General features: G+C 32.4%; 2 protein-coding genes across 2 annotated transcripts; both read left to right on the top strand.

Moving 5' to 3' along the window:
- The first annotated feature begins 1,967 nt into the window (after nucleotides 1-1,967).
- LOC127083933 (WUSCHEL-related homeobox 7) lies at nucleotides 1,968-2,957 on the top strand. Its single transcript, XM_051024302.1, has 2 exons — nucleotides 1,968-2,443; nucleotides 2,549-2,957. The coding sequence occupies exons 1-2, from the start codon at nucleotides 2,089-2,091 to the stop codon at nucleotides 2,761-2,763; spliced, it is 570 nt and encodes a 189-aa protein (XP_050880259.1). The 5' UTR covers nucleotides 1,968-2,088; the 3' UTR covers nucleotides 2,764-2,957.
- Nucleotides 2,958-4,417: 1,460 nt separating this feature from the next.
- Nucleotides 4,418-8,377, top strand: LOC127083932 (26S proteasome non-ATPase regulatory subunit 7 homolog A). Its single transcript, XM_051024301.1, has 10 exons — nucleotides 4,418-4,749; nucleotides 6,149-6,241; nucleotides 6,320-6,401; nucleotides 6,688-6,784; nucleotides 6,956-7,031; nucleotides 7,149-7,207; nucleotides 7,376-7,498; nucleotides 7,647-7,704; nucleotides 7,791-7,876; nucleotides 8,019-8,377. Exons 1-10 carry the CDS (start codon nucleotides 4,563-4,565, stop codon nucleotides 8,085-8,087), a joined length of 930 nt encoding a protein of 309 aa, XP_050880258.1. The 5' UTR covers nucleotides 4,418-4,562; the 3' UTR covers nucleotides 8,088-8,377.
- The last annotated feature ends 4,225 nt before the right edge of the window (nucleotides 8,378-12,602 follow it).

Raw genomic sequence — 12,602 nt, 5'->3', positions numbered from 1 at the left:
TGCTACCTTCTTAATTGCTGTGTTCACTGTAATGTTAGGTTAACAACTTGAGTCCAAAATAACTAGAAGTTAGAGCTGTTAAGCCTCAATTGCCAAATATAAACAGACAAAATGACACTCGTGAATTGTATAACATTCTCGGGAATGGTAGTAAGTGCACACAACAAAGTGGTCTCTGTCTTTTCTTAACCAGCATACTAGTACATTCTTTATTATTTACATTTGAATCTTTTACTATTTATTTACTGTTTATGCTTATAATAATTATTTAGCTTCATTTCGTTGCATTAATTTCTTAACAATGTCTTACTATTCTTGGATTCTATAAAACAGGGACTTAGACATGGATCCTAGTAATGATTCCGATAAAACTCAGATAGAGATCCTAGTTATGGTTCAGTCACTGCTCAATAGGTATTAATTCAATAATTTATTCCATTAAAGCGTGTATACTAAAACATCGTATTGGCGTGTATGACACGAATGAGATAGTAACGCTTAAGAGGTCTGTCTTGACATGTGTCTAAAATGTGTATTAAAGTGTCAAGGGCTCATATGTGTCATACATGCCAATACGACACTTTAGAGAGGTGTGCGTTCTTGTTGGTTACACTATGTTATAGTAGGAAAATTAAATTTAATAACGTTAACATCATCACACATTCACGTATTCAAAACATTGGTGATCGTTCGGTTGTGATTTGACCGTTCAAAAAAATATATTTTATTTTTTATATTAAAATATAAAATACTAAATTTAAATTTGAACCATATATATTTTATCTAATGGTTTTGAATGTTCCGAATGCGTGAATATATGATATCAAGAGTGCAGAGAATCATCATCCCTTTAGTAGGACTCATTTCTAACTCAAATAAGAATATTCAATCATAAAAACAAAACTACTTACTAACATATCATAGCAATTTAAATAGAAAAAAAAATGACAAGAGCAGAAGTGTTAGTTCCTATTTTGGAAAGACAATTACCAACGACAGAAAAAAATAACACAAGAGAAGCCAATTTTCCTCCCCTTTTGTTGGTCATAACTTGTCTTTCCAAACCTCTCAATCTAGTGGATTTGTTGTCTTTTAGTTTATGTTTTCATATCTTAAAAAGAAGATTTTCTAGAAACCTAGTCCACCTAACTAAGTATCTATGTCAGTCTCTATTCTGATCACAACCGTCCAACAGTATTCAAACAATGTGTAACTTTGACTTTCACTTCCTCTCCCACTATACTCCCCCATATATTTAATCAAATATTTAACAACTTTAAACCATTCTTTTTGAACTTTACCAGACAACCACTTCTTTTAAAACTAAAATTTGGCACAACTCACATGTCTTCATGAAACTCAATTTATCTCACAAGCGTGTTCAATTGTTCATGCACCATAAAGCATAACACTTTAAAAGTTGATTACTACACATAGATACATCAAAAAAATTATGCTTATATAATACTAAAAAAAACAGTGTTGTATCTATATTCTTATAGCATAAACTACATACGTCCACCGACGGATATTCATTTAAAGTCAGTATAAAATTCTATATGGATTGGACAAACACAAAAATTATTAGCAGTTAACAAAATTCAAACTAGAGACAGAAGCACGCGTCTCAAGCCTTCATCAACATGCCAACTCTTAGAATTAAATTACATACATATTTAACAAAGGTTAGAGACACATATGCATTGTCTGGTCCAAGACCAAAACGTTGAATAGTGACTGCTTTCACGCATGTCTTTGTCTTTATATTTCTTTATTATTAACAAGCACAAAAAACCAGGCTAAATCAAAACCCGCATATATAGTTAAATCTCACTCACATTCTCTAATTAAATTCAAGGAAAACAGAAAATTTGAATTATAATATATTGAGCTAAACTATAATATTAACAAAAGCAATACCAAAAAAGTGGTAAAAGACAAAGATATAGTCACTAGATTATTCACTATGGTATTATAAATGCACACGGACTGAGATCTTTATGGTTCAGACTTCAGAAACTCTGAGGTAAAGTTTCTAAGTTCAGACACAAACACAGAAAGAATCATTGAGAGAGTGTGTGTGAAAACATGGAGGAGAGAAGCATGTCAGGCTTTTGTATTAGAAGTGGAAGCTGTGTTCGTAGTGCCAGTACTACTACTGGCACTAAATGTGGGCGTTGGAATCCAACTAACGAACAAGTTAAGGTTCTGACTGAACTTTTCAGTTCAGGACTTAGAACTCCAAGTACTGATCAGATTCAGAAAATCTCTACTCAGCTTAGTTTTTACGGTAAGATTGAGAGCAAAAATGTTTTCTATTGGTTTCAAAATCATAAGGCTAGGGAAAGACAGAAGCGTCGTCGCAAGGTTTCATCCTCGGATGATGACGATGATAACAGTATTCGTCGAGAAAATACTATGTCCAGAAATTCTTCTTCACAAAGTAAGTAATTATCTCAGCAAACTCTCCCCATAATCCCCGAAACCCAACTTGCCTAAATTTTATGGTTTTATATTTTTCTAACCAATTTTTTATTTATTTTACTAGATTTTGCTCAGCTCTATCAGGTTTCGGAGCACAGGAGGGTGATTGAGACCCTTGAGCTTTTTCCCTTGAACTCATTTGGTGAATCAGGATCAAAGAATTTGAGCAACTATACAAATGATTGCAGAGATAATAATAATAATAATAATATGTTTTCATACACAATGAGGGAACAAATGGATCATCCACCATTAGATCTTTGTTTAAGCTTTATGTGATTTTTTTTGTGGTGGTGGTAATGGTGGTTGGAATCAAATAAAATACATTATTGTTATGTTAGGTTTTAGTAGCATTTTAGAAAAGAAAATTAAGGTTGTGTATGTGTTTTCAAATTAATTTAATCTTATTACCTAGTGATTATTACCTTGATTAGTTTAGTTTCTGTAATAAATATTGGACATTCTTCTCTGCATGTGGGTATACTCTGTTGGATTATCTATATTAATTTTGAATACTTGGGATTCTGACTCACACGAGAGATGTTCCCTTGAAATCAATGCATAAAGGATATATGCCATACATTGTAAATGAGTCATGTCTTGGGTGTGCTCCACTCTTTGAATATCATGAACCATTTACACACACATAGAAATATACTAGTATAAAAAATGTACCAAACCATGCTAGATGGAAGTTTTATAAATGGTTGTCATCTAGAACTACTCCAAAATGTAGTATGAGTACTCTTATTCAAAACTAGTGGTATCGCTCTGATTAGCATGCGATGCGAGGGAGCTGGTCACGTGCACACCAAATATAAGATACTATATAATCCCGATTTTAATAGTTAGCTGGAAGAGCAGCTCCAATGGAAGAAATATTTTTGGTTGTTTTGTGTTATATTTTATAGTTCAAATTGTCACATTACATTTAAGGAATTTATAAAAAAAAATCAATTTTGCTCTGATGTTGATTATAAATAACCAATTTAAAATTGATCCACCAATTTATATTATTTTATTTGCTTTAAAAGAAATATAATAATTTTATGTGTAAAAAAGAATTCGATAAACAAAGTGTACTTGTGATTGCTTATCTGGATAATATTCCTTATTTTCAAGCAATCTAAGGTGTCAACTAAGCAAATTCCAATGACAAATTCAAATAAGAAACATAACTCATGGTTAAGTAATTGACAAGCGATCATTAAAGATGCCTTAGAACATTATATTTGGGTAGTTAAAGTGAAGGACAAAATTCCTTATAGAAATAGAACTCTTGCACTAATTGCTCTTTTAATGTAAATTGTCTTTCTATCTGATCTAAATAATTTTCTAAGATAATTTTTCATTGTTATGTCATTCTTTTCGACTTTACTTGAATGGATAGAGTAAGTTGGAATAAATTATAATGTATATTATCATGTAAAATTTATTTCAAATCATTCTTACTTTTTAATATAAAAATTATTGTTATTTTTTCATTATTCCTTTGGACATTACTTCTAATAATTTATAATATTAATTTAGTAAAAATATAATATTCTATGAAAATATTATTATATTTTTTAATCTATATATAAAAATTTTGAACGACACTCATTTTATAGCAGAGGGAGTATAATATTATGGCCTAGTTTGTAATAATATTTGCTAATTGCATTTACTTCTTTCAACGTCGATATATATATATATATATATATATATATATATATATATATATATATATATATATATATATATATATATATATATATATATATATATATATATATATATATATATATATATATATATATATATATATATATATATATATATATATATATATATATATGAATATGATTTGAGATATCGGTCAGTGGCCCAATTCGATTTGAACACTCATTGGGCCCTTGAAAAGAAAGAAAAAGTCCAGTACAGATCTCGTATTCGTGTCCAACACGAAAAGAATTGAAAAGAAAAAGAAAAGTAAAAAGAGGGTAGTACTAGTGACCGGTGAAGCAGAGGGAAAATTGAAGAGAAAGAAAACAGTTGATTCCGACGAAAAAGAGTGAAATCCAAGCTTCAAATTTACGATGGATGTGATCAAAACGCAGCAAATCTCATCTCGATCGATCGAGAAGGTGGTGGTTCATCCATTAGTTTTGCTCAGCATCGTCGACAACTACAACAGAGTCGCCAAGGACACACGGAAGCGCGTCGTCGGCGTCTTGCTAGGTTCCACTTTCAAAGGCACCGTCGACGTTTCCAACAGCTACGCAGGTTCGGATCTTTTCTCTTTTCCAACTCCACTTTACATTGTTTATTTATTAATTACTTATTTCAGTCGATGTCAATGCTTTATTGTAACAATCTGTGCCCTAAATTTAGCAAGATAAAAGTATAGTTTATGTTCATTTGAATTCAACTGATCTATGCGAAGAGTTCATGTATCTTTTCTAAGATTTGCTACATTTGAATCCAGACCTGATTTCTGGCTTAGGAGTAGTGTATGTGTAAGTTTAACCTTCTGTTTTGGTCCACTTGTTACCTATTCTATGTAATGCACATAGTTATTGGCAATTCTATGAGACTTGATTTAGCAATGAGATGACTCAAAGCGTTAGATGACTTGTTCTGTAAATTTGAACCTTAATTTTCTTTGTAGTATAGAACATGTAGTTCTATGTGATGAATGAATGGTTGTTTAGGTCTTGGACAACATAAAACTTAGTTATCTTTGACCGTTCACTGTGATGGTTGAAGGAATGTGTTTGGTAGGCTAGGCATTAAACAGCCAACTTAAAACTTAATCAAATTTGTATGACATTTCTGTGTGATAGTTGAATCTATATGACAGTTCTGTGTGATGGTTTAAGAATTTTTGTAGCTTTTTCCATCAGAGTTGTCAATAGCAGTGCTATCTCGCTTTAGCGGAGCGGATCAGAGGCTGGCTTGCTATGGGAAGAGTCTTAGCGGTGCAGAACACTATAGTGGCTGCTATAGGGTAAATAGTGGGTAGCAGGGGCGTAGCGGTTTCTGTCCCGTCATCATTTTCTCCTCTGAAAAACTGAAATTACCCCTTAAATTTAAAACGTTTTAAGGGTAATTTTGGGTTTTTCAATCAAATTTGAGTTGGGACTCCAGCCTAACCTTCCTTTACCGACGTTTTTGCACTTCAGCCGTTCTAAAGAAGAATCATAAGTTCCTCCCTTACTCTCTCTGCACTTCATATGTTTATAATTATTATTTATGTAATTTGTCCAAAAAATGATCAAATAGAGGCCACCATGCTATACGCTATCCCACTATCCCATTTTTGAGGACGACCGCTCTGTGCCGCTATCCGGGAATTACTACTCTGTTTTCATTGTCTTATTGATGATTTCAAAGAATTCTTGATTACTTTTGACCACCCTCGTGTAAGTTGTGACTTCTTATTAAATTGACATGTTTGTTATATAGCACGTATAAAGGGATAATGAAGTTTCTCGTGACACTAGTTGCTCCATTGGTCTGTTTACCAGTTGGATACCCAATTGAAGCCTTGAAGGTGTATGAGCAGTATTTGCATTATAACTTTAGTTTAGATGATTCTATCATCTATGTGGGTTAGAAATATAATCAGATAATATGGTATGTTTATTGTATATCTCTTGCTAATTGGTTATCTAATCAACAGTGCCCTTTGAAGAAGATGACAAGGATCCTAGCATTTGGTTTCTCGACCACAATTACCATGAAGCAATGTTTTCCATGTTTAAGAGAATAAACGGTATGAGTTGGTATATTTTTCAATTGCTAGTATCATTCTCTCCACTGAATATCTGATCTAAATAAACACTGTTTACAGCAAAGGAGCACGTCGTGGGGTGGTATAGCACAGGTCCAAAATTGCGTGAAAATGACCTCGACATTCATGGGTTATTTAATGAGTATGTTTAATGAACTGAAATCCTGTTTAGTGATGTTTCAATACTGTGCTTTTACTTCATTTTAACATCAACATCTCCCCAACAATATTTGCAAATTTAGCGTCTTAGTAAGTTCTTTACCCATTTACCCTTGTGAAAAGATTGGCATGATTTGGTTGGGACTTTATTCAACATTTCTGTGTTGCTGTTATCTTGTTTTCCTCTTTATTGGCATTATTGTCTTCATCCGTGCTTTGTATCCCAGATCAATGTTTATCCAAATTGATCATGCTTAATACTGTTGCAGCTATGTTCCAAATCCAGTGTTGGTTATAATTGATGTTGAACCTAAGGAGTTGGGAATTCCAACAAAAGCATACTATGCTGTTGAGGAAGTTAAAGAGGTAGAGTTTAAGTCCTTTGTATCTATTATAAAAATATTAAACTTCAATTTTCATTGATATTATTGCAAACATGGCTCTTCTGTATATAAGACGGTGGGGACAAGAACTAATATTTGCTTGAACCTTAATCGGTAGACATGGGAACTGATAAATAGTTTATTCTGAATGCAGAATGCTACTCAGAAAAGCCAAAAGGTCTTTGTGCATGTGCAATCCGAGATAGCTGCTCATGAGGTTGAGGAAATAGGTATAGCATTTAATGTAAAACTGCTACGGTTCATTTTTGTTTGTTTTCTTTAGGCTTTTAAATTTTATCAATTTAGATACTGAACCTTTTCTCTTATGAATTCTTATCCTTGTGCAGGAGTGGAACACTTGCTTAGGGATGTAAAGGATACAACCATCAGCACCCTTGCAACCGAGGTTTTTTTCCTTAAACATATCGTTATTTTTTAAATTTCTTTTTGTTTGTTTCCTTTTCATGATGCTATCTATTTTTATATGATTTTTCCCCTCCCCTGTAATGTTTATGGTTCATTTTAGTGGAGAAAAAATGAATGCAGAGTGCTTACACCGTAGTTTTTTACATAGGTGAGTGGGAAACTCACAGCCTTGAAAGGTTTGGATGCAAGGCTTAAAGAGATAAGGAGTTACCTTGATCTTGTAATTGATGAAAAGCTTCCCTTAAACCATGAAATCCTATACCATCTTCAGGTTTGTTTTTCATGATCTTGGATATTAAATACTAATCCGTTGGCTTTGGCTTTGTTATCAAATCGCTTGTGAATGTGGATCAATGTTTATTGTTGCTTTTGCTCCCTTATTGTTTTTTCACCATCTATTTCTTGTTTCAATTTGTTAGGATGTGTTCAACCTGCTACCAAATCTTAATGTGTCTGATCTTATCAAGGCTTTTGCAGGTAAAGATTTATGATTTAATTGGATGAATATGATGTTTTTTCTGAACATTTCTTCTAAATTGTTGATCCCTATCCTACATGTGTAGTGAAAACCAATGATATGATGCTGGTAATATACCTATCATCTCTCATTAGAAGTGTAATTGCACTCCACAACTTGATTAACAACAAGGTGAGATTCACTATCCTGAAGTTTGGATGAAGTTATTATTTGATCTTTTCTTATTTTGGCTCTGTATGTAGGATTCATTATCATGTTATATTTAGGATTCATTACTATGTTTTATGACTTAATATTTGAAATATAATTTTAGATGCTCAACAAAGAACATGAAAGGGCAGAAGACTCAAAATCTGTACCGGTGCCAAGTGCATCTGCGTAAGGTTTGAGGGTTGTAATGGTTTGAGCTCTAAAGGCACCGTGATTGATTCCATGGACAGATTCTTACAACTTAAATTGCTTTTGTCAGCCCTCAAGCATTTCTGATAGGGTAGAGAAATACATGTAACCTAGCATAACGATCCTTTTGCATCATTTATGTATTTCACTCTTCTATCCTATGATCATATCCTTAGTTTAGTATCTTTGTTAACATCTGTTGAATAACTTGTTAAAAACGAATTGATCACCGATATCAGGAATCAAATGTCTCCTTAATGTTTTTTTATATTATTTATCACTTGCCCATCAAGTAACAGATTTGGATTAGTTAAAGCACATGCAATGTTGTGAGTTGCAGCTCGAGAAAGACATATCCTTGCTTTGTAAATTACCAATGAGGCAATCGATTGAACAACCATTACTGTTTTTTTTTTTTACTGAAACGGCTCTTAAGTATATTTTTCTTATGAGAAAACAAAGAGAGTACATTTTAATCAGTGCTTGACTCTCCCCAAAGCTCTATTTTGACAACATTATCACAAAAGGAATTTGACTAATGTTATTCAGGCAACCCTATTTCATGTTCTCCTTTTTAAAAAAGAAAAACTTTCTACTCATCACTTTGACTTCCTCTCCCTTCCTTCCAGCCTTCCTCACAACCTCATCCCTCAACTTGCTTGAAGAGTCCCAAACCATTCATACCCTTGCACCACATCTTTTCTCGAAAGATCGAAGACTCTGAAAGCCTGTTGCTTGGATCTAATAGGTTATAGACAAAGGTTTGGGTCCTATAATAGGTCACAAGCTCATCTGCCTTCCCTTCAACACATTATGGTGGGTTGCAAGTAAAAAAAATTAAGAAGATAGATGAGTATCGTGTGGGTGGAGAGTGGGAGGAGGGGGGATGTGTAGGGTTCATGTTGTAAAGACCTTAGAGGCGAAGCTTTGGTTGGCATGTTTGATAAGAAATTGTTTTTACATTGTGTTATCAAATCAATCAGCTTTGGTTGGCATGTTTGATAAGATATTGTTTTTACATTGTGTTACCAAATCAATCAGTATTTTATGAATTTTATTGGCAGAAAGGTACTTGCATGTGCCTCTTATCATCACTCTATGGAAATGTCAAATTTTGCACAAGGTAATTAAATCTAAATACGACCAACCATCCAAGCAAAGCCTCTGCAACACCTTGAAAAGTTAGGTCGGAGAAGCCTGTCACAAAGAGATAGGGACGACTCCATAATTGACGAGTGAACTTGTAGCGACCTCAGAGATATGGACGATTCCATAATTGATGAGTAAGCTTGTAGCGACCTGAGGCGGCAAGGTTGGAGAGTGAATTGTGTTGGTTGAAAATCGAAATTTAAATATGAGAAACTAATTTATAAAAGTGTTTAAGATCATTTTATAAAATAACTTGAGAATAAGTAACTCAATATGTGAAATAATGAATGAGGAAGAGATGACAAAAAAAAGTATAACGTAAAGAAAATAAAGCAATTGAAAATTAAAAAATAAGAGAAAGAGAACACAAACTATAGATTTATATAGGTTCGATCTAAATATTTGGCCTCTCATGTCTTCCAAAGTTTTCTCATGAGAGTTTCACTAAATTGGGATGAAAGTTTTTTTATAGATTATGTCCATGAATCTCTTACAATCAAACGAAGATTTCAACTGACTAATATCACGAACCAAACAAGAGATTTTAACAAGCTAATCTCACAAACCAAACTAAGTTTTTACTAGGCTGAGCTCAGGAACCAAACAAAATTTTTCACAAGCTAAACTCAATAACCAAACAGAGATTTTACCAAGCTAATGTCAAGAAATAAACAGAGATTTTCAAAGGCAAATCTCAAGAATCAAACAAGAGATTTTAACAAGTTAAACCCAAAAACTAAACAATGACTACTTACAAAGATCCAACTCAAGAAAGAACACCTTTTTGAGTAAAATATAAACTCAACACATTAATAGTATAAAAAATCTCACAAGTATTTTCACTCTCTCAACACTAAGGCAATTTTGGTGAAGAAATAAAAAATAAAAAGAAAAGAGCATAAAGTAAGATAAAAGAGTTTCAACTTTGAAATATGGTGTTAAATAGAATGAAGAGAAACTCTCTCTCTATTTATAGAAAACAAATTGGCTCAAACGAAATGATTCATGGACATTTTAAACGTCTTAATCAATTAACCATACTTGCTAATTGATTAGACAACTCTAATATAAAAAGTTTTTTAATTGCATCATCATTAATCAATTAAAGGTTTCTCTAACCTTATTATAGATGTTACAAATGTGTTAATCATTTAAACCTAATATAATAATCAATTAACAAGTCATGAAAAAATCCTCCGAATTGATTAAATAAGTCAATAATTAATTAAGGACACATAAAAATATTTTTAGGTGTTTTGGGCACGTGCTACGCGCAGGATCAAACGAGCTTCCACACTCCATTTCATAACTTTGAAGTTCTTAAGTTTCCTTATTCGATTCATTATTGATTTATCACTTAAGTTGGAACTTGACTCTTCTCATAGATGAGGCTTAAGATAACTTCTTTCTCGAATACCATTATCACAGAGATTGTTGAACAATTGTCACCACAGACTTCACCGAATGTTGTTTGACTTTAGGTTTTGTCATCATCAAAACCAGCATGACCATTTAATGGTTTCATTCAATTGTATCTGCAAGCACATAGGTCCACAAACATTTCTATTATTAGGATACATAATCATGACCAATTTAATGACAATGACGATAAGGCTTAGACAAGGAAACATGATCATAAAGATGTAGCTTAAATGGAGAGATAAAGCCACTGAAATACCATAAATAGACCATAATCAGGAAGGCTATTCAAACATTTATACACACACAAGGTTGGGAGAAAGGCAAGAAATTCACCAGTTCGGTACTATTGGAGCATTATTGATTCTATTGTTGGTAAAGTTACATTGGTGTACATTTCAAGTAAAATCACGAGTTCCTAAGTTGATTTATTTCAATATATCTTTAACTCTATAATTTTATTATATTTCTACACATACTTATTGTGAGTACATTACGAGACCCATGGAAGCTTTAAGTTTTGATATGTAAAAAGTGAATGAATCTAACCTAATTGGCTCGTTAGGTATTTATATACATGGTAGCTACAAAGACAAAAGGCATGGAGTCAGAAGATGAATACTACCAAAGTAAAAGTGATGAAGACATAAATTGTTTCACAAATTCAAGAAATTTCTAAGGTGCGAAAAACAAACTCCAAAATATTATAAGCAAATTAAAGAAAGATCAAATTTCATTGAAATTTGTTTCCACTATGGAAAGAAAGGTCACATAAAGTCAGAATGTCCGCAAAATCAAAGGAAATATAGAAGATATGAAAGACCACCAAAAGACTCAGAAAGAGGTTACATTGCATGAGACGATGACATGGACTCCTATGATGAATATGAAAAAGAGGAAGAAATCTACATATATCTCATGTTAATCTACAAATAAAATAAGGTAAATAATATACCTTCTAAATTTACTTACAATGAGTTATTTCATATATGTATAAAGTTAGATATGGATTCAAGTAAATTACAACAACTTGTTTCTATTATAAGACTACTATCTCTTCCTTTGAAAAAGAAAATATAGATTTGTTAGAAGAAATAGATAACATTATAGAGAAATAAGGATTTTAAGTTCAAAACTCTTCTTCCCATAGTTCTCCATATCATGAGGATCTAGTTAATGTTAAATATGTAGTTTTTTGTGTCAAACATAATTGTAAGTTTGATAGAGTCGAAGTAGTGTGCGTTCGACAGAGTCAAACATAGTATGTATTAACTATACTCAAGAGAAAGTCAAATACATCTTGTTAAAGTTTATGTTATTTAGTTACTTTGATAATTAATTGGCGGGACTCTACTACTGTATTGTGTTGAACAAGAAAAATTCAGTAAGAATAAACATAGAGAGAAACTCTACAGAATTTGATCCATCTTTTTCCCCATTCTCCCTAAACCCTAATTTCTCTTTTCTTTCCAATTTACTTTCACAATTTTTTCCTCAAATCATTGTGCACGGGAATCATCTTGAAACTAAAGAGTGGTTGAATCACTTGAGTGAAGAGTGAAGAACAAGAGAAACGATCACTCAGAAAGATTAATTCTCGATAAATCAAGATTGATTCAGATTACCTTCAAGATTGGGGTTAATTCTAACATCTGGTATCTAGAGCACTGGTTGTGATTCTTGAGAAGAATAAAACAATTAATTCTCATCCGAATGGTAATTTTACAGCAAATATTCCAATCTTGAATGGTAAGAATGATGAGAATTGGTGTAAGCAGATGAAGTTTGTTTTCTGTTACCAAGATATTTGGGATCTTGTGAAGAATGAAGTGACACCAATTAAAGAAGATGATACAAATGAACAAAAGGTTTCATATAAAGATTTTAAGAAGAAATATTATCTCTCTCTCTCTTTATAATCCATAAATGT

This window comes from Lathyrus oleraceus, chromosome 5 (genome assembly GCF_024323335.1).
Source record: "Lathyrus oleraceus cultivar Zhongwan6 chromosome 5, CAAS_Psat_ZW6_1.0, whole genome shotgun sequence".
In the NCBI taxonomy this organism is placed as follows: domain Eukaryota; kingdom Viridiplantae; phylum Streptophyta; class Magnoliopsida; order Fabales; family Fabaceae; genus Lathyrus; species Lathyrus oleraceus.
The sequence above is the reverse complement of the archived record's forward strand: the minus strand, read 5'-3'. Positions and strand labels throughout refer to the sequence as shown.

What these genes read in the sequence shown, in the direction of transcription:
- LOC127083932 (XM_051024301.1), top strand. Translation starts at nt 4,563, where the DNA reads ATGGATGTGATCAAAACGCAGCAAATCTCATCTCGATCGATCGAGAAG. An exon ending in AAATCCTATACCATCTTCAG is followed by an intron (nt 7,499 to 7,646) that starts GTTTGTTTTTCA and finishes TCAATTTGTTAG; the next exon opens with GATGTGTTCAACCTGCTACC. An exon ending in ACAACTTGATTAACAACAAG is followed by an intron (nt 7,877 to 8,018) that starts GTGAGATTCACT and finishes ATATAATTTTAG; the next exon opens with ATGCTCAACAAAGAACATGA.
- LOC127083933 (XM_051024302.1), top strand. Translation starts at nt 2,089, where the DNA reads ATGGAGGAGAGAAGCATGTCAGGCTTTTGTATTAGAAGTGGAAGCTGT. An exon ending in CAGAAATTCTTCTTCACAAA is followed by an intron (nt 2,444 to 2,548) that starts GTAAGTAATTAT and finishes TTATTTTACTAG; the next exon opens with ATTTTGCTCAGCTCTATCAG.